This window comes from Ursus arctos, unplaced genomic scaffold (assembly GCF_023065955.2).
Source record: "Ursus arctos isolate Adak ecotype North America unplaced genomic scaffold, UrsArc2.0 scaffold_27, whole genome shotgun sequence".
Classification (NCBI taxonomy): Eukaryota; Metazoa; Chordata; class Mammalia; order Carnivora; family Ursidae; genus Ursus; species Ursus arctos.
In genome coordinates, this window is record NW_026622952.1 from 26213521 (window position 1) to 26239428 (window position 25908).

Consider the following 25908-nt stretch of genomic DNA (forward strand, 5'->3'; position numbering starts at 1 on the left):
AAAGTGTATTTTTCATCTTGAGGTTTTTAAAATGACATAAAATTTCAAAAGACCCAACCTGACTTAAGAGCCTTTGGTAAAGGGTGCACCTGGGCCGCCCCCTGGACGCTGCAGGACCTGGGGCGGCGGGTGGCCCCTCCTGCTACGTTCAGACGAAGGTTGCTTACAACAGCAAACATGTGGGACAAGAAACACCCACGTCTGCACCGTGCTTTGCTGTCCACAAAGTCCCTTCACTGCATGACCTCATCTTTCTGGTGTGCAGAAAGCTGACCGGCTTCACCTGGAAAGGGGGTGCTTCCTGGACAGTTAAGCCTGGAAACCATTCCACAAAATGTGCACCACTGGGTTCTGTGTGGCAGGAAGTGGCTCACGGGACGGGAGCATCAGGAGCAGAAAGCACTCACTGATGGGGCATACACGCTCGGCACACGTCTCACAAAGCTGCTCCTTTCCACACGTGGGTGAAGGCAGTGGCCAAACCACGCCAACTGTGGCTGCTTCCAGAGGTCCACGTGTGGCCACGGCAAGTTCAACGATAAAGGCTGAGCCACAGATATGAATCAAGCAAACAGGACTCCTGACACGGGGCAGTCATTAAAATTGGCATATTTTGGAGGTGCCTGGGTGGCTCAGTCGGTTAAGCGTCTGACTCTTGATTTTGGCTCAAGTCACGGTCTCAGGGTTGTGAGATCAAGCCCCGCATCAGGCTCCATGCTGAGCACTGAGTCTCCTTGAGATTCTCTCTCTCCCTCCACCCCTCCCCACATACGCTCTCTCCTCTCTAATAATTTTTAAAAATTGGCATATTTTCCAGACTTATTCTGTAGCTGCCTCAAAGTAAGTGAGGATGAGGAAGGACCATCGTAAAAACTGATGGTTACTGGGCAGCACCGTGCCAGGCGCGGGGCTAGAGGGTCTGACGGGGGTCCTCGGCTGGACCCTCCCAGGAGTCCCAGGGATCGCTGGCTTCCCCGCCATTATTCTATAGAGCGTGCTGTGAGGCTCAGCGAGATGGGGTGCTTTCCCGAAGCTCTGAGAGGCGGGGTTGGGGGCCGGGCTGCACCATGTGAGCCCCCGCACGCCCACCCACCCAGCCTTCCTACTGGGGCTCCACGGCACTGGGGAGCGGCCACCACAAGAGGACCACAGGCACCCATGCTGGCTCCCATCTGGTGGCATGCTCATGAAGGCCTCACATGGGGCTCCTGCTGGGAGAGGAAGCCCTCACAGTCTCACTGGCCAGCTTCTGTGCTGTCAACACTCAGATGGACAAGTTCAAGCTGCCAGTGGTTTGGCAACTGCATCCCAAACTCCTGAGAGTTTAACCAGGAGCCTCTCAAGCCACAATAAGCTGCTAAGGACACCGCGTCAGCGTGCGCTATTCCATAAAGCACCCAGAGTGTTCAGCTCAGAACATTCCATTCTACCTCAGTTCCCTTACAATCCCCTCTAGCTGAAGACACTAACTTCAAATATCGTCGACCAGTGACAACATTCTAGGTGTTAGGGAGCGGTTCTGATAGTAAATGATTTAAGGATAAGCAATGATGAAGTGGTACGTACTCATTTTCTTGGTTCACAGTGAACATAAATGGCACCGATATAATCATACAAGAAAAATGCTTATCAGAAATGTCCCCACAGAGGGGCAGCTAAAGAGAAAGGATCAGAATGATGATTACAACAAGACTGTAGAATGATTTAGGAGGGAAATAAAAGAAACCCAATGTAGTTTCTGTCCAACATTGGCCTTATGTTTAAAGAAAAATATACCAAACGTCCCGAATTTTCTCCAGTAGTGACCTTGCGACTTTGCACTGGACCCGTTTAAAAACACGCTTGTCTAGGGCACCTGGGTGGCTCAGTCAGTTAACTGTCTGCTTTCAGATCAGGTCATGATCTCAGGGTCCTGAGATTGAGTCCCGCATCGGGCTCCCTGCTCAGAGGGGCGTCTGCTTCTCCCTCTGTCTGCCGCGCCCCCTCCTTGTGCTTGCTCTCTCTCAAATAAAGAAAATCTTTTTCAAAAAATTAAAAAATAAAATAAAATATGGCGCGCCTGGGTGGCACAGCGGTTAAGCGTCTGCCTTTGGCTCAGGGCGTGATCCCAGCGTTATGGGTTCGAGCCCCACATCAGGCTCCTCCGCTATGAGCCTGCTTCTTCCTTTCCCACTCCCCCTGCTTGTGTTCCCTCTCTCGCTGGCTGTCTCTATCTCTGTCGAATAAATAAATAAAATCTTTAAAAAAAATAATAATAAAATAAAATAAAAAAAAATAAAATAAAATAAAATAAAATAAAATAATAATACGCCTGTTTAGGTCCTGGTTCCCCGGCATCACAGGACAAGGAGACGGAGTTCTGCGCACATACCAGGGCAGCCTGAATGGGACTTCTAGCAGAGCCATCTGCCCATCTGGGACGCGCACCCACGCGGGCGCAAGGCCGAGCCCGTGAAGGAGGCGCATGCTCACCGTGCACTGACCGTGGCACACATTAGCACATCGCTCAGCATGAAGACGCGGCGCTCCTTGGTTTTAACGATCTCTCCTCTGTCGTTGTAAACGGTTTCTATCATATCGTCGGATCGCACAAGGTACCGATTCCCACTGCTGAGAAGCTGAACATTCAAAGTCACACTTGACATGCTTCCCGCCATCAAGCTCATCAAAAGAAGAAAAAGGGTGAGCGGAAGTCTTGCCAAATACAGGAGCATAAAGCGTGAAAGCTTTGCAGATCTTCCCCTTTCCAGAGAATTCGCATACTTCCAATCGCACTTTATGTGCATACGACATAGAATTCTGAGAGTGGCTTTTTTTTTTTTTAACTGCATAGTTTCACAGTGTTTGGAGTTATCCTAAACAGTGAAAGGAGTCTAACCCAGCCCTTGTAAACAGAATTCCCCCAGCTGAGGGGCGCCTGGGTGGCTCAGTCGTTAAGCGTCTGCGTTTGGCTCAGGGCGTGATCCCAGGGTCCTGGGATCGAGCCCCGCATCAGGCTCCCTGCTCTGCTGGGAGCCTGCTTCTTCCTCTCCCACTCCCCCTGCTTGTGTTCCCTCTCTCTCTGTGTCTCTCTCTCTGTCAAATAAATAAACAAAATCTTTGGGGAAAAAAAAAAACTCCCCCAGCTGAGAGATACTGATTCAGCAAAGGAGGACTCATTTGTTTTCACCTGTCAGTTGTCTTCCTTCCCTTTAAATGAGCTGCCTGAGTAGAAGCTCCAATCTTTACAGACAGTTATCCATGGCCGGCCAACCATTGTTCCTTATAACACTATGCCAACCGAGGATGTTTTATGTAAGTGCAATAGTTCCCCGGGTGATTTTCGTTTTCCCAAAGGATGGCATAAAAAAGAAAACATCTTAGCTTCTTGAGATACGCCATATTTCATTTCACTGAGCTCAACACAACACCCTGGGTCCTCTGCAGAGACGCTTCGTACTCATCAGTATGATGAGATACAGCTTACAGAGGTCAGGCTTATTGTAACAATTCAGCCCAAAGGAACATGGGGAATCTGCAGCCCAGATGCTCTGGACACCCAGATGGTGTTCTGATCCCGTATCTGCAGTGGCCGAGATCACGGTCAACCTACACTTGGCGTGCTCGCGGGGATGATGAGGCCGTGTGCACGGGTCCGGGATCGCGGGCGAGGGACACGCACCAGTTCCCCGTCGGCCTTACCCTGTGCCCCACACAGCTTTGCAAACACTGCTACCACAGGCAAGCAGGATCTAAACGACATCACCATCACCTCCGGCGATTTTCGGCTCATAGAAATTCCTACATAAAAATCAGGAAAAACCTGTTCCTCAAAATGTATTAAAGTTCTTGTAATTAAGCCACTGAGGGTCACTATCGGGTAGGAAATTAGCCCTACAGACAGAAATGGAAGTGATTTTAGCAACGATGAATCCGATATAGAATTATATAACACCACTCCGATCAATGAACCTGTTCCTGTGGACCAGGGCCCTAAGTAAATAAGGTGACGTCTACACAAAATCAGCTTGCTGTCGCAGGAAAAGGACTTGTCAACGTAAAGCAGAAATACAGCTCTGCCTAGGAACTGCTTTCGTGCCGTATTTCCCTCACATTTCCGTGATAAACACAGCCTAGTCTGTGCACAGACGGGCAGGTAAGAACGTATGTAACGTCCTCTGCTTTGATTATGACCACCTAAGAGGAAACACCACATGTTGGCAGTAAGATTCAGACCACGCGAGGGTCTCATGAACGTGGGAGCCCCTTCCCCTGAGCAAATATGCCCAGACATGCCTGATGCTCTCCACTGACATCCGAGGCAGAGCCCTGGGCCGCGGCATCACTGCAAAGCTTCCAGAAGGTTAGTAGCAAGTGGCAGAAAGAACTGCGGCTTGTTAGTACAAAGCAAACTGAATCCCAGCACAGACTGAGAAGCCTCGGTCAACCTTGTTCAGGTATCTCTCGTTTATGGCTTTGGCGACGTGCTTGATTTCACAGCGCTGGTCCGCATCTCTCTTTCTCTCGTTCAGCTTCTCCGCTAACGTTTCCAGCTCCGTCAGCGCCATCTGAAGGGGCAGCCGGTCAGGGTGGCCTTTGGATGTATTCTTCAGCATGTCCTGTGGGAGACACACGGTAAAAAGGGCACATGTGACTGTTGGTGCGGGGGCGCAGAAGGCGGCCTATGCACGCTCCCAGCCAGCAGCCGCGTTGCTCACGAGCTGGCGGCCTCATCAGCTACTTCTGGGGGAGGATAAAATAAGCACCGGGGAGAGAATAATAAGCCAGTGACTCACGATTTGGCTACACGCTGGAACAGCTCCTTTTGCAAAAACAAAATGAACTTACTAAATGGCTTTGCTGATGGAAAAAAACAGCATTTCCCAATAAAGGGCACTATAAACACGAATGTGCCACATCCTAGAAAGTCCTGCCCTCCATAACCACGTTCAAGGTAACTCCTAGCCTGCTTCTCTCAACCCGAGGCGGACCGACGGACCCAGGCCCCAAAGGTCGGCTTCCAGACATGAAGTGGGCGGCATGACTCCCGTGCCTTCGCCACACACAGCAGGATCCACTCTCCCGGGGGCGCCCCACCCCTACTGGAAGGGGGCCAGACACTCTCCCATCCACGTCCGCAGTGTCACAAAGGGAAGAGATGGTTGCATGGAGGGAGCGACGATCTGGTCACTGATGAGATGGTGCTCTGTGCGTCCAACACAGGCGTCGACTTTCAAGACCAACATCTAAGTGGCAGCCACGAGGTGGTCACCTTGCTTTGACACAGGACCCCTGGTGTGCCTCAGCCCGCCCACGCAGACCACATACTGGCTTCTGCGGCTGGAAGCAGATGTGTCCGGAAGCACCCTTCTCAGAGCCGGTCTGACCCTCTGCCTGGCCCCCTATGCTGATGTCAACTCAGCTGGCGCTGGAATCCAACAGCGCCCTCACCTTCTAACCTGCTTTTTATCTGAACAAACAAAACCTGGCAGATGTGATGAAATGTTTCCGGTCTGAATGGACTATATAGACCCTGTTATACACCTGCTTCCCTGTGAGTCACTTCAAATCGGATCAAGGCAACTAAATCACCTTACAATGACTCTGGCTCCAACGTCACAAGCTGGCGGGGCCGGCCTGGTACCTGACCACGACCAGGACAAGTACCGCACCAGCAGAGCCGCGGTGGGGGCGGGGGGTCCGCCAGACGCCAGGAGAGAACCGAGTAAGGAAAAAGGGACGTCTGTCGTCCTGTCCAGACTGCAAGTCATGTTGGTCCAACACAGGACCGAAAATGGTAGTGGGATACAGTGAGACAAAGATTCCTATGGGACCACGTGTCCAAAACCAGCAGGCCTGGAAAAGCCAGGGCAATTCAGCTTTACCCTGGATCAGGGAAGGCTGTGGGGTCCCAGCGCCACCAGTAACAGGGCCTAGGAGAGCTGGGACCAGTGCAGAAACAAGGAGAGCAGGGTGCCTGATGGGCCAAAGGAAGGGGAAGGAAGCACGCCGGTCCCCATGCCATCCCTTCCCGCGTGTGCAGAGCACAACTCAGGAGTGAAGGAACACGTCTGCCCACAGTGTTCCAGCCGGGCCACCAGCCCTGTGTCCCCTGCAGTCAACAGCTCCCAGGAGCATCATTACTGGGAGCCGGCTCCCTGGCGAGCCATGCAATTCTCTCAGACACACAGAGTGTACACTCTGAGTTCAACTGTGCATTTTTCTAAGTACCCTGGCCCGGCCCTGAGCCACCCCCTCGCCTGCCAGGGGAGCCACTCACACAAATCCGGGGAGTTCTCAGGTGAGTCTCCCAGCGCACAGGGACTGACCTCACTAAGCCCAAGGGAAACCAGGTGGGACAGCATGCTGCAATTTTTAAGTGCAGTGTTCTTAGACCAAAATCAGAGAAATATCATCCAGGACCACGTCCCTGCTCCCAACCACCACGAGGCTCAGAGCCTTTCCTCTGATGTTTTTGTTCCATTTCCCACGGCCTTCCCACCCTTTCTAAAAAAACATATTTCGGTAAACATCTGCGCCAAAGGTTTGCCATGATTTATGAACAGTTAACCAAAAGCTGATGAGTTAGATTGAAAACTACATCCAACTTTAATTAAGAACAAAAAAGTATTCATGAGTGAGGCGTGAAAACCCAACAGGGTCGTGGGTGACCGGTGATAACCAGGCATTTACTAGCACGTTACCAAGCACAGTCTGCACGTGAGTTTGAATGTGCAGCACACGGATTATAGGGTGGTTATGCCTTTGCCCTTGGTCCCTGTGTCCCCATCTAGCTAAAGAAGGAGCTAATTGGTTCCATCTTTCTTCCTCACCGAACTGTCCGCCTGGAGCCTCCCACATTTGAAGAGCTCAGGAAATACTCGACAACCGGAGGAAGAAAACACATTTTCCGGATATTCTGATTTTAGGGGTAAACAAAGAGCTTCCGTTATTAACACTCTAACACATACGTTGGAAACCAGAAACCGGATCCAATACACACCATATGCTAACCGGACACGCACTGGAAAACGTACGCGGAAGAGAGGAGGACAGAAACAGCCTATGAAGCTAGCCATGGAGATAGCTGGTATTGACAGTCTAACGTGTGTATCCCTCTTTCTCACAGTTTTGTGATGACTTTATTTAGAAGGACACAGATTTGGTTGGTCACAAAAGGAGCCACGATCTTGAGGGAAGGGGCCTTGGCAACGTTGCCTGAGTGCCCGTCCACTTCCCGGGATGATGTCCCTATTCACCTTCACTGCGTTCCCATACGCAAGCCACGCCAAGCCACCTGAGAAATCTAAGGAACCAACACCTTGGGGGCCAGCGTGGACTGTCACCAGAAATCCACTTCAGACGGCCTGCCGTTCGCCTCCGTGCCACGGGGCCCCCCAGCGTTGGGGAGGACGAGGCGTGCGCACAGACGGTGGGTTACACGGACGCCGCTGAGTCCCATCTGTCCTCAAAACCAGGTTTGTCGGAAACAACACATGCACCCATTTGAATATTCTGTTTTCAGCCACGTCGGGTCCAGGGCTAAGCCCCTCCGCCATGGCATCTCCGGTCCCCACACCATTTGTGGACCACGCTCGCGACAGGCACGGTCTGTCTGAATTGTGACTCGGGCTCCTGAGCCCAGCTGTACCCTCTGGCCAGAGGGTAGGTCATTTTTCCTTCTGACCCTAGACCCAGACCCTGACAGCGGCAGGAGGGGGCGGATTCCTTTCTGTCCCCGGGGAACATGCATCCGGCCCCCTCCGCTCATGCCTGAGCGGGCCGGTGAGGGTCCAGGGCCGTGTTCATGCTCCAGGCCCCCCGCCCCCCGACTCTGCCCTCCCGTAACTGCTCGGGGAAGGAGGAGAGAGGAGGTCGGAGACAGAAGCAGGAGCACAGACGCGGCTTGCAGACAGACGCTGGGAAAGGCACACGTCCTTACCTGGAGCAGCAGAATGAACTGTGGGAACCTCTGTATGGGCTTCATCATCAGGCTGTAGAGCGTGACGCGGTCGGGGCTGGACTCCTGGCACTGCTGTGGGGAGAAGCCCAGCTTACTCGCACTTCGGGGCGGCGGGGACCCCCACCCGGGTCCGCGGCTGCCCTCCCGCCACAGCATAGACGCATCGGCAGGAGGCCGACCCGCTGGCCCGAAGCCCATGCCCCGTCTTCACTCAGCAGAGAGAGTGCATGCAGATTTGCTGCAAAATACTCCCACACCTGGCATCACACCACACGCGTGCTCGCGCCTGAGGTCGAGAGCACGCTGTGGCGGGTTGGGAACTGAACTCTGTCGCTGTTTGCGTTCCATGCTTTACAAGCCACCTCTGACAGCCGGGCAGGGCTCATCCATTTACAAACGCAATTCAACCCTCTACGAATTGAGTTAGTTTCTGAAATTCTACAACCACCTGAAAAGCGCATTTACAAAAAAAAAGAAAACGAGGCACCTGGGTGGCCTGGCCAGTGAAGTGTCTGCCTTTGGCTCAGGTCATGATCCCGGGGTCTTGGGATCAAGTTCCTTCCCTGTCATCCTGCTCCTTGCTCAGTGGGGAGCCTGCTTCTCTCTCTCCCTCTGCCCCTTCCCCTGCTTGTGCTCTTTCTTGTTTACTCTATCTCAAATAAATAAAATCCTTTAAAAAAAAAGAAAAAAAGAAAAAGAAAAAAAAATATCACAGAACCCCAACCAAGAGTTGCAAGGGCCCTTAAAGGCAGCCTGCCCCACGCATGAGGCGAGTTCTCCGTGGCAGCCACGGCCAGCCAGGCTTGGCTCTGGGGGTGAGGCTCTCAGGGTGAGGGGTGGGGGTGTCCCTGGGTCTGTGTCCTGTGTGAGCTGCCCCAGGAGCGGCTATGGCAGAGGATGTCTGGTCTGAGGGCTCCTCTCCCATGTGGCAGGGGCTGCCTAGTCCCTCAACCCGCCTCTCTGAGCCGGGGAGGGACGCTCCAGCAGGCTGGACCATTTGCACACCAGGGTGGGGTCTCCAGCTAAAGGAGCGGTGTGGTCGGATGGCAGAGCGAGGGCTCAGCCCCATCACCACCACTAACACTGGTTCCCGGGCTGGACCAGGATGACACACGTCCTCATCCCCAGGCCACCTGGCAGGAGGTCACCTGACAGCAGGAGCCACGGCTGACCCCTAGCTGACATCTCAGGTTCCATCAGCATCTGCAAGACACTTACAACCTCCTCCAGGAAATGAATGTGGGAATCACCTGTGTTTCCTTCCCCCAGGAGCCGTGCTGAGATAGGGAAAGACCACCGAGCACCAAGACCCCCGAAGCTGGGGGCTGACATAATCCCTCCGCTAACCCTGACCAGAGAAGGAGGGGCAAGAATTCAGCTTCAGTGTAACTGGCCGGGGAGAATGTCGCCTGAGGCCACTCGCTGCAGGTAGCAGGGGCTTCGGGAATTCAGTTCAAGTAACAAGAACAAACTTTGGCCCAAGGTTTTATGATGGGAATTGGGGCCTCGCGCAAAGGAGGTCTGGGGTTGGTGACTGGCCACGGTGAGGGACCATGGGCTAAATCTCCCAGGTCAACAACAACTCCGCGTCATCAGCATCAGACGCACCTCCCCTCTCACCAGAGCAGGGATGGAGCCCTCGGCCCACACAGGGCTCATCCTTCGGCGATCAGCTTATTGCTCTGAATGGAAGGGGGCCGGAGAGCTCCACCCCAATCCCAAACGTTCTGTCTCTTGCTGAAGGACAGGAAGCCAAAGGCAGCTTCCTCTGGGATCGGACCTTAACTTTCTGTCTGCCCATCCACCTACACCCTTCCAAGGAGGTGCAAATAAAGGTTATTTTCAAAAAGTCCTGCCACCACTGAAGATTCATCTCTGTTTCTAGCACGGACCCAACATCTTCCTACCAAAATCTTTATGACAATTAACATTACGTGTTGAGAGACAAAGTGCAGTAAAATTTCACTATGGAGTATTCTGACATGAAAGCTGTTATCAGAGGGTGTGATAACCCAAAATGGGAAAAAAAAAAAAAAAAAGAGTGCTTACCTTTAAAAACTCGAGAAAAGCAGGCTTTGTAGCACACGTTTTCTTGAGGATTGCCACCGCTGTGCTGAAATTATTCACATACTCGCTGTAGGCGTCCAGCACCATGGATTTGGAAAACTGAAAGGCCAGAGAAAATTGAGAACTATCAACAGTGCATAGAGCCCAGGGGCTCCCTCTTCCAGGATATGATAAAAGATTCGAAACCTGCCCTAAAAGTAACCTCTCAGTCACTGGGATGTTTCCACAGGACACACTTCATTATGACCCCGTGTGATTTTTTTTCTTCTTTAAGCAAACTTGTTAGGAATTGTTTAAACAGCTGGTCGATCTTACTCTGCTCGCCCCGATGCGCTTGTCGGCATCCTTGCTCAGATCCCTGGCGGTGGGGCCTTCAGCTAAGCAGACCCCATCTTTAACTTCCGGGCAATCCTCACTTTGTGGATTTCGCCTCCAGGAGAGGATGCCACGCAGTCCCCAAAAGCTAGACTAGCAGCCACTGAGTGTCCCCTGGAAATGTTGGGGGGGGGGGACTGATCCCCTCCAGCCTCTCTAGCTGAAGGGCCACGTTGGTCCCTGTCCTGTTTTCCTAGAAACACCAAGAGACCTCCCTCTGGTATTCTCCTAAGATCCTACTAATTCTCAAGATAAACAGTAATATCCATAAGTGGGTATCTGATGGGACTGTCGCTTATAGAAAACAATGCTTTCACCTAAACTGTATTTTGTAAAGTTTTCCTGTTAAAAAAAAATGTTGCCAAGGTAAATATTTCAAGAAGAGAAAGAGAGTAAATGTACACGCTGAACACATAAAACGGCCAAAAAATGCAACTGCAAAGTAACTATCCACTGCTTCCTCTTTTTCATAAAGATCCACGAAAGGCGTCATGCAAATATTTTAGTAAGAACTCCTGTTCCTGTGTTGTGCCGAGGCATCCTGTAATTTATACGCTTCCTGTAATTTATACATGTCATCAAGCCCACACAATTCTATAGGGAAAAAGAAAAGGTCTTTGGTATCATTATTACAGCATTTGTTTAGATAAACGGCCACTTGCACCTTCAAGCTGACATCCCGTGGACAGCACTGTACCCATAAGCTCCCACATCTAGAGAGAATACTTACTAAACACAATACACATAGTTCATAAATGGACCAAAGATGAAAGGGCTCAGAACTGCTGGATGCACACAGGAGGCTGCTGGTTTCCAGGCAGCCAACCGCTTCCCCTGCCAGGAAACGCGAACGCATTCCGCCGCGTCCTGTGTCAGCAGACGCCTCAACCCTGTGTCCGCACAACAAGGCCCCAGGCCACAGAGCGCTGGTTGGGTGTTTTCCACTGCCCCCAGACAGGGACAGGGATCAGGGTGAGACCCACCTGCCCCGGGGATAAGTGGGACAGAGTGACACACTGTTTCCAGAGCCCTGGCTCGGCCACAAAACCATGCTCCAAAGGCCCAGCGATGCACGGGATAGAGCTGGCGGATCCAGGTACACCCCCCAGCAAGCCTCCAGATGGTGTCCTGACCCTGTGCACCTAACCCCTTCCCTCGTGCACTGAGCAGAGCACGGGGAGCTCACGGTGGCCTCTGAGGGGTCGGCAGCCGGTGGCCCCGGAGAGCACCCAGGCCCGCTGCTAACACCCAGCAGGAGATGTCCCCCTGAGCACGGAAACCGTTTGCACCAGCGAGCTCCGTGAGGCAGCTGGGCACACCAGCAATTACCGAGGCCACGAAGACGTCCCCGATGGTTTCCACGGAGTCCCACTCGGCCACGCGGCTGGCCAGCGCGATCTGGAACATGCCGTGGCACTGCAGCAGCTCTTTGATGCGGTAGAACACCATCTTCAGCTTCCTCTCGCTCAGGATCCTCGGCTCCATCTCCGACAGCGGCTTCTCGTACTGCTACAAAGACACGCGGGAAGACGGCACAGACTCTTTGAGGGTGCACTGGAAACACAGGGAGAAATCCACTCACGTACGTTACAGTTCACGCAAATCACGCGACTTCTCACGTCCACACACAGACCCGACACCCCATGTCTCCCGGGAATTCTCCCATTCCGATTTCGTCACGGTTCGTATGCACGCGTAAACCCGTGTGTGTGGGAAGGGCCAGGGACACCCGTGTCTCCCCGCGACACGAGGTCTCGGTACCTCCAGAATCCTCTTCAGAGCATCCACGTAGTTCTTTTCACTGTCGACCACTGAACCCAGGATGTATCTTCTTACGACCTGTTGGCAATTGGAAAACACAATGGTAGCAAACTGCTGCAGAAAACAAATTCTACTTCTTGCAGATAAAGAACTTTGTTTTGTTTCTTGGTCTTCAAAGCAGTAGGCAAAGGAAACCTCCACATGCCTCTAAGGTACTTTGAACGGCGCGTTAACGAACGTTACAGGCACAGAACCTACTGGCCCTGTTGCCAGTTACGAAAGTATGTTAAACCTCAAATCATAAACCGTAAGGACAGCGGGACAAGTGACATTACAGCAGTAACGTCAGCAATTATGAGCTGAAGTAACGGTATTTTCTGGGCCCCACGTGGATGTACAGGATATTTCACGTAGGCATGAAGCATGAAAAAAACCATTCCGGTCTTGACTCAAAGAATGCTAGCAGCAACACAGATCTAGCGAAATTATTATTGCAAAGTTGTAGAAGAAGAAACAGCTTGTGCAAGGTGAAAGAGTGCATTTTTTTTTGGCTCCAGGGCTTTTGACCAAGGGCAGACATGCCCAGGAGGCGGAGGGTACAGGGAGGGGATGAAGGCCGCCCCGCCTCAGACGTGCAGGTCACTCAAGCACACAGGAGGACAGCGTCCTGGGCGCTCGGTTCCTGTTAAAGGCCAGGGATGATGCTTGGCATTTCCGTCAAGGCTAGACATATTCTGGCAAGTTAATTTTGCCAATAAATGGAAAATGGGCACAAAATTACAGCAAGGCTGCCTCTAGACCACACACACCCCAGAGCGCCCCCTCCACGCCTGCCCGAGGAAGGAGGGGCCGCTCGCCACGGGACCCACAGCGCCACCCAGCGGGCAGAGATGGCATCTTCCACAGTGGAGATCCCTCGGGTTAAGAATGCTCTAGGGCCACGGAGTCTTACAAAACAGAATTGACAAGCAAGCGACTCTCTCCACAAAAAGGACCATTCAAATTCACAAAATGAAGACAAAAACCAGTGCTTCTAGAGCACGTAAGAGGTCAGGGATGTACTGAAAGAGTACAGAAGCGTCTGGGGTTAAAAGAGGCCCCCTCGAGGCCGCCAGCCACCTGGCCCCATCATGGTCTGAGCGCCGACCCCTCCCCTCTATGAGGAAGGCTAGACCCCGCATCCCAGTCACTCCCCAAACTGGCAGATGGCCCATATCCACCATCCTTTTTCCCCAATTCAGGTTCCCATATGCTGCAAGTCTCCTCAGGCAGAATATCTGGGGTCAAACCCAGGAAATTACAGACATTTTTAACAGTCCTGAGAGGATTCTGAGAGATCAGATCCCACGTCTTCTACACAGCTGTCCCACCTGTGCCTGCTATCTTGCCTGGGAGTGCCCCGCTTCATCCCCTACCACCCCAACACCACATCCTCAGACAAGGGCACCCACATCCCAGTCATAGTGTGTCCCCCCAGGAAAGAGCTCGGAGACCCCATTAATGATCAAAGCCCCAGAGAGCACAGGAGTGGGGCAGGAAAGACCCAGGTAGAGACTTCAATGGAACATCAAGGGTGTTTTCAAGAACTCAAGTCCCTTTCTCCAACTGGTGAGGTTGGAGAGTGGGGAGTGAGACCCAGATGGGGACAGCCAGCAGCCCCCCTCCCCATGCGGGGATGGCAGCCACACGTCCCCAGGGAGCACCAGAGAGAGCAGGGGATTTACAGTTCATCCAACAATTCACTTAGGATTTAGGATTCTAGGTTTGGGGATTGGAGACTCGGCTCAGGCATCGGGCCCTACTGCGCCCAGGGCACGGCGCCATCCCGACCATCAGCCTCCTTGGAGCCATGGAGTGTGTGTTGACACGGAGGGATGCGCAAGGATTTAATGATATCTGGTGCGCTCCTGCAGGCGGCTCACAGCATGGGTGTCTGTGGCGGCCACCGCACGCCCGTCGCCACGTCTTCCTTCGCTCCCGACACGCTCACACATCAGCCGTGCGGCCCGCAGACACGATTCCTTGTCCTGTCAGCCCTACTGCTTGGGCTCCCCCTTCAACTCAGTGAAATGTGAGCTTCCTAATTTGCCGACAAGGATTAACGGCCCCTGGGCATCCTCCCAGCTCGGCTCTTTGTTCAGACTCCAACCTTAGCGCTGTCACTGCCTTGTTCCCTCCCACGCCGCTGTCCACACATGTCTACCTAATGCCGCGTGTCTCCATGACGTGTGTCATGCTGACCCCGCGGAGAACAACTCAAGGGCCCCCCAAAAGCCCCAAACTGCTCCATGCTCTTGTCCTAAGGCTTCTTTTCCTTTTACCCAAGATCATCAAATGGACACCACCGTGTTTTTTTCCCTCTCCTATTTCCAAAGGTTAGGAAATTCATTTCTGCCCCGCTGATTTCATCAGGTGCTGGAAATCTGTTTTTGCTCTGCGTGTGGGGCACTGTATACACGCCGTTTGCCCACGCCCACCTAGTGTCTCCAGGTAAAGTCGCCCCGTCGGTGAGAACCGGTATAAATCGCGCCCACACACGTCTCCCTCTGGGGGTGACACCGCAAACACTTGTGGACCACAGAGCCCCCGTCCACACCACAGGCCCTGGCCAGGGCTGCCGAGGCCACAGAGGGGCCGGAGTAGGGGATCGTGGGAGTTCAACCGTGGAGACACTGCGCTCCGTTAGGAGCCGGCACAGCTGCGCCAGGAAACAGCCCCATCCTACCTGCTGCTGAGATAGACCTTCCGGCATTGGGGTAAGGATGGCTTCTGGATGTTTGCAGTCAACGTCAATAAATAAATTCTGCTCCTCCTCAAGACAGGATCTGTGATCTTGAAAAAAAGTCAGAAGGCACTAGAGTTTGACCTTGAAACGATATATTCATAATAGTACAGTGTGGTTAAAAAAAAAAAGCCATCAAGTCAATGCTTCGGGCAGACACTTTGATTTTCCGTGCTTACTTTTCCACCTGGCAATGATTAAGTTGACATTTTAATAAACACAAGAAAATATCCTTTCCAGCAAAGGAACACAGTGTCCATCAATATCTGAAATTTTCAATACTTGGAAGTTTAATTTCAAAAGATAGAGATGTCCTCTGAATACCTGGTTGGTAGATCAGAAATAAATACTTCAATTTCTTAACGTATAAAGTATGGCGTTCAGAGACAAAGAAGGGCAGCCAAGAACCCAAGCTCGGTAATCGACGAAAGCTAAGCGGAGACTCAGTGAGTTTCTTGACGTCCCGTCTGCCTTGCTCACGGGGAAGCACAGCTACCATCAAATCAAAACACTGAGACCAAAACTAAATTTATCTTTAAAAACTTGGCCGTGGCTAAATCATCCACAAAATGGCTGGAAAACAGAAAAGCAAAGGGATTCTTAGGTTAACAGGAGCCCAGAGATGATCAAATTCAAATCTCCAAAACCCTGGCTGCACAGAAAAATTTGTGAGGATCTTTTAAACACCTACCAGCGTCTGCACACCCATGAGAACGGCCCAGATCCAGAGCACCGAGCACACCACATGCTGGCGAGAGCGTGGCACCACGGGAGGCCCCACTCGCTGCCCGCGGGAGAGCAGAGGGGTGCGGCCACTTTGGAGGGCAGTATGGGGCTTGCTCACAAAAGTCAACATCCTCTTACCCTACAATCCAGCAATAACACTCCTTGGTATTTACCCAAAGGAGTTGAAAGCTTATGTCCACACGTGACCCGCAGTGGAGTTCCCGGCACCTGATTCACGATGGCGACAACCTGAAGCCACCACGATGGCCTTCAGCAGGTGAGGGACACATAACTGTGGTCCATCCAGACGTGGGGGAGTGTTCAGCACTACACAGAAACAAGCCTTCAAGCCATGAGCAGACGTGGGGGAGCCTTGAAGACCAGTGACTCAGCCAAAGAAGCCAGTCTGAGCAGTCTACGCATGGTCGGATTCCGACTCTGACCATCTGGGGAAGCGAACCTACGCAGACGGTGACAAGATCGGAGGCTGCCGGGGGTTGGCGGAGGGAGGGACGAGCAGGGGGAGCCCAGGGGACTTTAAGGGCCGTGAAGCTGCTGTGTGTGGTACTGTAACGGTGGGCACCTGTCACTGGACTCGTGTCCAAACCCACAGAATGTACCATGTCGAGAAGGAAACCGCGTGAATGTACGCGGCGGACTCTGGATGACGACGTGTCCGTGCGGGCTCATCAGTGGTGACAAATGCACCAAGGTGGTGGGAGTGCTGGGGTCGGGGAGGCTGTGCACGACGGGGGGTATATATGGAAAATCTCCACACCTTCTGCTCAGTTTTGCTGTGAATCTAAAATTGATCTTAAATACTAAAGTCTTAAAAGAAATAGAAACAGAACCTTCTTGTATCCAGAGACCCCCTCGGGTTTCACAGATCAGTCCCAGGGCTGCTGAGCCTGGGTATGTGGGATTTGTTAAAAGCTCCACTTCGTTCATGAGTACACCCAGGTTTAAGAACCACTAAGTCTGTCCCATCTTCCCATTTTACGGCTTGGGAAACTAAGATCGCTGGGCTCAGGGATGTCCTTGACTGACTGTTGCACCCCCCGGGGGGTCCCCATAGACCTCCCCCCTGCCCAGCTCGGGGCTTCCTGCCCCATCCTGCGTGCTGGCTGCTGGCCTGCAGATGCCCGGTCAGGGTGTGGGGTGGGACCCCAATCCCAACCCGGGCACCTCTCAGACCTGCCCGTGTCCCCCCACGAAGGGGTTTCATCCTGGGGGCGCCCGGCATGCCGCTAGCAGCTCATCAGGGCACACCCTGTATCAGACCCCTCCCCAAGCCATCTCCTTCCCAAGTGAGCCGCTGGGGCTCCTGACAACCCTTTCTGCATCTTGTTTCGAGATGCTGAAGACTTCACTAGGACTAGAATTTATACAAGAGTCCAGTTTGTTTTAACGCCCATTACACACAGTCCTCCGAGGCTGCTCCTTAGGAAGTGTGGTTTCAGCAAATACTATACACACACCAGCTTGCCTCTTAGAACACTTGTGCAAAGAACAAAGTCGTGTTTTTAAAGGAATCCGTCAGGGTCCCGGTGCCCACTCTGGGAAAGTACGTTCCCAGCCACCCTGCAGGTAACCAGCTGTCTTGCAATAACGCACCAGTGCGAAGACAGCTTCTCAGATAATCCTTGGTCCACAGCTTGTCGTCCACATGGCACATTCTAGACACAACCTTGCTCTCTGACGCACAGATAGGCTCCTGCCCCCGTGCTAAGAGCCTCAGAAAACCTGAAACTTCTGGAGTCACCCCAGATCTTTCCTCACCAGCAAAAGGGTTCCTAAAATCCCTGCTAGAACAAGCCCTCTTAGCTTGCGTCTTTGTGAGAAATAGACGTACATACGAGAATCTGTGCTCTGTAAATAGATCATCGTTATTATGCCTTAGTAGAAATAAACCTGCTGGGGCGCCTGGGTGGCTCAGTCAGTTAAGCATCTGCCTTCAGCTCAGGTCACGATCCCAGGGTCCTGGGACTGAGTCCTGCGTTGGGCTCCTGGCTCCGCGGGAAGCCTGCTTATACCTCTGCCTGCCGCTCCCTCCCCACCCTGCTCATGCTCGCTCTTTCTCTCTGAAATAAATAAATAAAATCTTTAAAAAAAAAGAAAAAGAAAAAGAATAAAGTTGCTGAGAATCCAGACTGACTAGGGTCCCAGGATACCCGAGGGGATTTCGGGAGGGAAAGCAGAGAGTGAAGGCCCCGGGGCAGGGGTTCATGAATGGCTGGTGTGCTGAGAGGAGACAACAGAAAGAGAAGTGAAGTCTACCACCCACGAGAATTCATGTAACTTTCTGCTGCCTGGTGTGTGTGTGTGTGTGTGTGTGTCCATCCGTCCCTGAGCTACTGCACAGATCCGAGCACGTCTTCAGCTGAGAGAGCACGCCCTCCCCCCATCTGGGAGAGGAGACCCAGGTGGCCCGGCTAAGTCAAAACCCCAGCGACAAGCGCGGTGCTGAGGGGGTTGTGCGTGACAAGCCGGTAGCTGCACTCCACGCCACCAACATGCTGTGTGACGGAGCAGTCTGCAAGCAGGACCACACACCTGAAGCCAGGAAGGACCTGGTCCGAATGAGGGAGCGGCCTCTCTTCACAGCGGCCTTCGTCTTCTCGAGCCCATCCTTTGTGCCCTCCTTGGCGGCCTTCATGAACTTCTGCATCTGCAAGAAGAGGGGGAAATGTGAGAAGTGGCACCGTCGATAAAAATCCACTTACTGCTTTTATTCTATTTTAAAAGAATACTGTCAAGTAGCTTGGTCTTAAAACATCCCCTGAAGTTGGCTTTGTGACCGGGGAGAGCTCACTTGCTTGTTGCGTGTGTGTGCGTGTGCGTCGCTTGGGCCACATTTTGTGTGGTTAACAAAAAAAAAAGAAAGAAGGAAAGAAAGAAAAGCGAACTTGAACAACCAGCCCTTCCTCGACCTGGCGGGGGTGGGTCTCCCGCTGCGTGCAAGGTCAGTCTCCATCGTTCCCGGGATGACTCACAGACACAAGAGACTCTGCAGAGGCAGAGGCAGAGAATGAAGAGCACACACAGTTACGCGGCGGGCCCAGGTCAAGGGCGCACGCAGGACACGGCACGACAGCCCCCCAGCTGCCCTCCTGAGCTCCACGCGGAGGCAAGTCCAGCGGCTTACAGGGGCGCACATGGGCTGCTCGGGCTGTGGGCTGCGTGAGTGGACACAGACGGAGGACAGCCCCACTTCCCCCCAGAGTGCCGTGTCGGGGTTCTGGCGCCCTGAACCCAGAGTCCAAGCACACACGCACACCGGCTGTCGGGGCTCAGAGCCACAATGACCTGCTTTGGCATATCACCTTCCTTATTCTTGAAAACTCTAAGGTCTGAGGTATTAACCATCGGGGTCCAAGTGATTTTTTTAGAGAAACCCCAGATGGCCTCCTCCAGACAAACCAGCATCCAGTCCAAAGGACCTCCACACTGCCTGCCGCCCTGGTCCTCCTGCCGATTCCCTCCTAACGCCGGAGAGATTTCAACCCTGTCTCCACCTCCCTGCACCCAGGCCCACTTGCCCTGCCTGTGTGTCTCAGGGCCGGATCATCAGGGTCCCCTCTGGGTCCCACCTTAGGGGTGGCGTGTGCTGGTGTCAGACACGCACCATGGCCCTGGCTGTTCCTGCGCGTCCTCTAGTCCCCTGAGCCTCAACCAGCTGCACCAAAACCACGTCCACACTCGCTAGCCGGGACCCTGCTCCAGCCTCCAGCACGGCCACTGCGGGCTCCTCTGACACCGACGTCCCTTCTTCCCCCTCCTAGGGACACGCCCTTCGCTGCACGCACCATCTCTCCTGGCCAGCCGCTGCTGGGCCTCCACCCTGCACTCCCCCAGTGCTCATCTGCCTGCAAGGCGCCTCTGCTTTGTCTCCTGACCCACACAGCCTTCCTAGACCTCACTCTTTCTTACCCCACCCTGGACCACTAAGCCTCGATCTTCAGCTAGACCCTGGTCAGGAACCCTCAGATAAGAATCAGAGAATTGCTAACACACGACCGAGGGGAGCCAACCTGCAAAGTACCAGCAGCAATGAAGACCCAGGTTCTGGGGAGCTGTGATGCCTGTCCCAGATCACACAGCAGCCGGGAAACAGAGCCAGGCCTCCCGACCCATGCTAATGTCTGTTTCTTATTGGATGAAGGGGGTTGGGTTGGCCTGGCCCTAATTACTTACACCCCATCTCATTTTTCCCTGCTTCCTAACACATGCTGCTCGCCCCTCTCACTGCCTACTTCCTGCACCTGCTTCCAAACTCCTCCACCGAGCTGGCCTCCTTCATGACTCCCCCATGACCAATGACTGAGCTCATGGTTCTCTGGAAAATCGCAACAACCGACACTCCCATGTGACGTGCTGCCTTGGATTCTTGGATTCCGGCCAGAGGATGACCTGAAGGAAGTGATGAGACTCCCAGAGTTTTGCTCCTGCCGTGGGAAGCCCAGGACACAAGAACACTCTGGAATTAAGCAGGTAACTATAACGGAAGACATTTCTAAGTGAACATCTATTTTCAGTTAGACGCCATTTAACACATACAAACAAATCACAAAACATTGGGAGGACAGAAGACCTACTGGGCGTGAACGTTACTTGACAGTGCCCTTTTAAAACACATCTGCAAGGACTGACCGCCACCACATTCAAACCTAGCGGTTCTCGAACTTGCCGGTCTCAGGAACCCTTTATACTCGTAAAAGTACCGAGGGCCCCACAAGCTCTGTCCATCTGGCTTTCACTGGTCTACGTTTACTGGATAAAAAGTTAAAATTGAGAAAAATATGGAACTTTAATGAACATTCATTTAGAAATAATAATAAACCTACTCTTATCAAAGCAGCACGTTCATGAAAAATCGTTGTATTTCCCACACGACCGGATAGGTGGTGCTGTTGCGCACGTCTGGAAATCTCTCGCTCATCAGAGAGATGGCGGATCCCACGTGCCAGGGACTGTGGGGTCACAGACATAGGTGAGCCTCGGGAACACTGCCGTCCCCATGTAAGAGAACGAGAGACAGAAGGGTAGACACTGTCTCAGCATGAATATGAGCCCGCCACGTGGGCCTTGGTGACACCTGGAAGCCCAAGACCACACTCTGAGAACCACTGTTCAGATAGAAAGGGCCAACTGAGTAGCCGTGGTGCTTCTTTTAAAAAGCACGGCCCATTTCTGAATAAGCATTTTCAACGCAGCTGGTCAAAAAATGAACCACACTACCTTCAGTTCCTGTCTCTGCTTTAGCTGCTGAATCTCTGTGGCTCCCACCGTGTTTGCCATCAAAGCTCTCATCTTTTTCTCATAGTGGTCCTTGAAACGGGTTAGGTCATGGGAAAGCTACAGCATAAAGAGATACAATCTTTTCACAAAGACGCTCCTTTCGGTACTTTGAGACAGTCTTACGTTGAGAGGACGTGGCGGCGGCGTCTGGGGGACCCCACGCCCCACGGGGAGCCCCTAGTTCTGGCCCACCAACTCCTGAGAGATAAAAACGAGGAAGCCAAACATGTGGGGCAAGGAGGCGACTTTGGATGAGCCAGACTGGAAACTTTTCTGTGCCAGACAAGAGCGAATATGGGAACCAAAGGATCTGGGACGTCATTCACGTGCATTTTGATGACTTTAAAACGATCAAAAATGTAAGTAAAAAATGCATAAAATTATTCTTTTGGGTCAGCACCAAAGCGGAAGATACCCGAATTGAAGACTGCCCTCCATGCAGGGCTGCATCATTTGGGAATGGGGAGCCCAGATTGTTAAGACTCCAAACTGACCTGACGTCATCTCAGCTGATGGGGGAGGGGAGAAATCCTGTCAAACACTGTCCACGTGATCACACGTCTTGGATACGGAAACCAAGGCCTGAAGGCTTCTTCAGCGAATGTTTCCCATATCAACCCAGGAAAAGACACTTTAAGCAATTTTCATTAAAAATGTGGACTTTTTTGAGTTGATTTGTCAATAACTTCAGAGTGTTCAGTAGGCCGTTTTAAAATCATGACTTAAAACGAGAATGCCTAGTCCTTCCCACGGCCCTTCCATCTTGCTGGCCGGGCTCCCAGCTGCCCTCGGGTGCGGCCGCGCTGGGGCAAGGGAGGGAGGAGGATGCCCACACTGACTATCCCGCACTCGTAAGCCACCTTGTGGGCCGTTCACCTGCTGAGGAGCAGCCTTTCACTCGGCATTCCGGGGGGTCTGCCCAGGAGCGGGGTTCTACTCAGAGGGCAAGGAAGGCGGTCTTTCAGTAAGTGTGTGACACCCGGCCTGCCAACAGAAGGAAACTGAAGAGTGTTTTACCCACTCTTCCGAGCGCCCGTGCACAGCTCCCCGGTCTCAACGTAAGCCCAGAGTGGCAGGCGCATGGCGTCAATCCGACTACGGCTTCCCACGCTAGTTAGTCCCAGCTGTGCTCACTGCCAGTAGAGGGGTCCAACGAAAGGCTGTAACGACGTGAGGTGCTCGGGCAACCTTCACAAAGCGGTAGGTTCTTCTGAGCTTCACGAAGCCAGTTCACAGAGTATGAGAACACTAGGTGACCCGTAACCACATGCAAGCCGGACATACGTGGCCACAGTCAAGAACCCCCCCCCACCCCGGCTCTGCTTACTGGGTGCGGGCGGGGCCAGTGATCTACCCACACTGTCACAGTCTGCATCAACAGAGTCACACGGGCCAGCCTCCATGTGCCTGTGGCCTGATGCTCAGCCTCACACAGAAAGCACGTGAAGCCTGCAGACACGTCTGTGAAGCCTGCAGACACGTCTGTGAACCTGAGTGCAGATCACCCCTTTCACAAACGACCAGAGCCCAACAACCAAGAGCAAACGGCACAGACACGCACCGCTGAAAACCACACATCTCAGTAAGAGGACCCGCTCTACAAAAGTGCTTCTGGGTCCCACATCTGACCACCACCCAGTTCTAGAATTCACGCTCCTGATCTCTTAAGTTCCTCCTTAGACCCTGACCTCATGAGTCACGCACATGTGTGCACACACTCCACTCAGGACAGATACCCCGGCAGCTCAGGGGCTCTGTCCTTCAACCCCATCTGCGTCTCACAGAGACCCGACGCCATCCACTCAGGGGGCACAGAAAGCCGTGACTGCACAAACACAAATAATGCAGAGAGTGGTCACTTAGGGCCTTCTGAGCGTGTTTATAAAAACTTCCTGCTATGACTATACACACGAGGTAAAACCAGAGACCCCTTCCCTACTGCTTACACCTTCCTCACACTACGTACCAACATCTTAAACATTTAAATAGTATGGAATGCAAAATTTAAGTCCTGTTCACGTGCTAACAGGAGATACGCTGTCTCTCACACAGACTTAACACGTACTTGCTTCTTGTGGTTGCTGCGCAGGAAGGACCTGGGGACCCCGTTCTTGCACTCCGAGTCACTCTGCTCCTCGTAGCTTTCGAATTCACTGGAGCTCCATCCATATTCCAAAGAGCTATTTCCACCTTCCTCTCCATTCTCAACGTCGTCATAAATCATTTCATCTGTGGGCAAAAATGCCAAAATGAAATAAAAAATGCAGAATTTGCTAGTTACGGGTTTGTGCGTGTCTGTTGTTTCACCGTATCCTCGAGCGCTGGGGGCTGGAAGCATATCAGACCCCTGGGGGCAGTGCAGAGCCCCGGGCAGGCTCCCCTCCAGGACGGGGGCGGCGATGTGCAGGGTTGGACAGAGCACCAGTGAACCCCCAGCCCCAGGTGCATCCTAAGGGCCACTGGTCTCTAACAATCTGCCAGAATTATACCAAATAACTTATTGGCCATGAAGACAAATGTACAGAATATAAACAGATCAGATGAATAGAAGGTAGATGTATAGATGATGGAGACATTCAAATACGACACAAGGGAAGCTCACAGGAAACAACTAAAATTTTGCCTTTGTCAAGAAACAACAATTGTTGGAGAGGATGTGGAGAAAGGGGATCCCTCCTACATTGTTGGTGGGAATGCAAGTTGGTGCAGCCACTCTGGAAAACAGTGTGTAGGTCCCTTAAAAAGTTAAAAATTGAGCTACCCTATGACCCAGCCATTGCACTACTGGGTGTTTACCCCAAACATACAGACGTAGTGAAGAGAAGGGCCATATGCACCCCGATGTTCATAGCAGCATTGTCCACAATAGCTAAATCGTGGAAGGAGCTGAGATGCCCTTCAACAGATGACTGGATTAAGTTGTGGTCCATATATACAATGGACTATTACTCAGCTATCAGAAAGAACGAGTTCTCAACATTTGCTACAACATGGACGGCACTGGAGGAGATAATGCTTAGTGAAATAAGTCAAGCAGAGAAAGACAACTATCATATGATTTCTCTCATCTATGGAACATAAGAACTAGGATGATCGGTAGGGGAAGAAAGGGATAAAGAAAGGGGGGGTAATCAGAAGGGGGAATGAAACATGAGAGACTATGGACTCTGAGAAACAAACTGAGGGCCTCAGAGGGGAGGGGGTGGGGGAATGGGATAGGCCGGTGATGGGTAGTAAGGAGGGCACGTATTGCATGGTGCACTGGGTGTTATACGCAACTAATGAATCATCGAGCCTTACATCGGAAACCGGGGATGTACTGTATGGTGACTAACATAATATAATAAAAAATCATTAAAAAACAATTTTGCCTTTGTGCTAACAATGGTCTAATAAATCTTATAACCTATTACTGCTTTTAAAATGTTTTAATCACATCAGTCATTTCATAATTAGTAATGAACACAGGTCTATGCCACCAAATACAAAGGGATCTTTATAGTTTAAAAATTCCAAAGGCTTTAATTCCCATCTTTTACTCCATAATCTGTATTCTGCAAAAGTGAGTTCACTGAGCCCAGCTGCCTTATCGGTACTCCCATAGCAAGGAGAAAGTCTTGACATTCATCACCAATTAATCTGCTTCCTTTCTAATAGGTGCAAAGGCCACAGATCCACGAAAAGTAACTCTGTGATACGCCTTGACTAATACAAAAAAATGCAATGGAACAGAAAAATACAGATGGGTTTCCTATTTTCAGTGCCGTGCTGCTGGTGACGGGACTTTCTGAGAATGAAAACGTCATTCTACAAACTTCCAGGGTTATCAGTGTCTCTCTGATTTCTATTACTTATTAAACACATGAGCATAAATGGCTATTTCAGATGAACTTTCTCAGGTACAAGTGACTTGTTAAAAGTAATTTCTGCTTAAATTATCACCGAAGGACAGTACAAAGTTAGATAAAAGATGGCATTTCCATACCTGAAAATACATTCACATTTCTTGATTAAATTTATTCCATATGCATCCTCCACTGACCTCTGTAATAAAACTTGGCCTTAAAACTCTTCAGTAATTAAACCTTGATCAATAGATTCTTTAGGGCCAAGAGCAAGCTTTGTATATATAATGATACTTAAAAGCAAATTTGCTTTCACTGGAAATGAAAAATACATAGGAATTTGTCACTTTGAAAATTCCTGTAATATTTCAGATTACCCTGGCCTTGCATGACATCCACTGGATTCAGATTACTTCTAGAACATAAGACGAATCCAAATCTCTGGTTAAAAGAGCTAAGGAGTTAAATGTCATCTGGGTAAAACCCAGCAATATTTGAAAATGAGCTCACTTTCCAGGAGCCGCAGCGCATGGTTCAGCGTGCCTGAAGGACGCCTACCATGACCACCAACTGGGCAATGGGTCAACAGGGCAGGTGGGTTCTGGGGATGCAGCCAGACTCTGGCTTAGCTGCCATGCAAGTCAGGGCCAAGAGCCATCCTGACAACAGCAGCTGGCCATGAGTGGAAGGACCTGGTGACCCGCCACGGACCCTTCAGCAGGGGAGGCACCCACACGTGCCGGTGTGTGCCTGGGCACCGTTCCCCCAGCGCGGTTCACGAGTCCCGAAGCTGCCAGATTAGCACACCGTCGTCCCATCACCAACCCCTCTGGACCTCGGGCTACTCTGTCTGCAGGAAACAGTCTGCACACATAGCATGGCACGTGGTGCCCGTACCTACAGTAAGATTCCCAGAGTGGTCCCAGCTCTGGGGGGGCAGCTGAGGGCCCCTGCTCGTCTGTGAGCCCTGCTCTCGGGTCAGCTGGATGGCTTGTCCATCTCAGGAAAGTAAGTGCCATCACAACCCCAGGCGCAATGGACCCCCTTTAACTTAGGGACGTTACCACTCAGTGGTCAGGACGTGTGAAAATAATGCTGCTCCACGTTCTGGA

General features: G+C 52.0%; 1 protein-coding gene across 12 annotated transcripts in view; it reads right to left on the reverse strand.

Annotated features, from left to right (window-relative positions):
* Nucleotides 1–25908, reverse strand: part of ARHGEF10 (Rho guanine nucleotide exchange factor 10) — a 144907-nt gene that overhangs the window by 38715 nt on the left and 80284 nt on the right. For 8 of the 12 annotated variants that reach the window (XM_057303400.1, XM_048226248.2, XM_057303399.1 and 5 more), the window contains exons 8-17: nucleotides 23017–23180; nucleotides 20892–21008; nucleotides 18207–18321; nucleotides 14871–14977; nucleotides 12146–12223; nucleotides 11714–11893; nucleotides 9992–10108; nucleotides 7922–8014; nucleotides 4428–4598; nucleotides 2473–2618 (exon numbers count right to left, since the gene is read on the reverse strand). In XM_057303400.1, the coding sequence (XP_057159383.1) occupies nucleotides 2473–2618; nucleotides 4428–4598; nucleotides 7922–8014; nucleotides 9992–10108; nucleotides 11714–11893; nucleotides 12146–12223; nucleotides 14871–14977; nucleotides 18207–18321; nucleotides 20892–21008; nucleotides 23017–23180 (1288 nt within the window). The remainder of the gene's footprint in view (nucleotides 1–2472; nucleotides 2619–4427; nucleotides 4599–7921; nucleotides 8015–9991; nucleotides 10109–11713; nucleotides 11894–12145; nucleotides 12224–14870; nucleotides 14978–18206; nucleotides 18322–20891; nucleotides 21009–23016; nucleotides 23181–25908) is intronic. The other 4 variants (XM_057303403.1, XM_048226250.2, XM_048226249.2 and 1 more) reach the window with 3 other exon arrangements.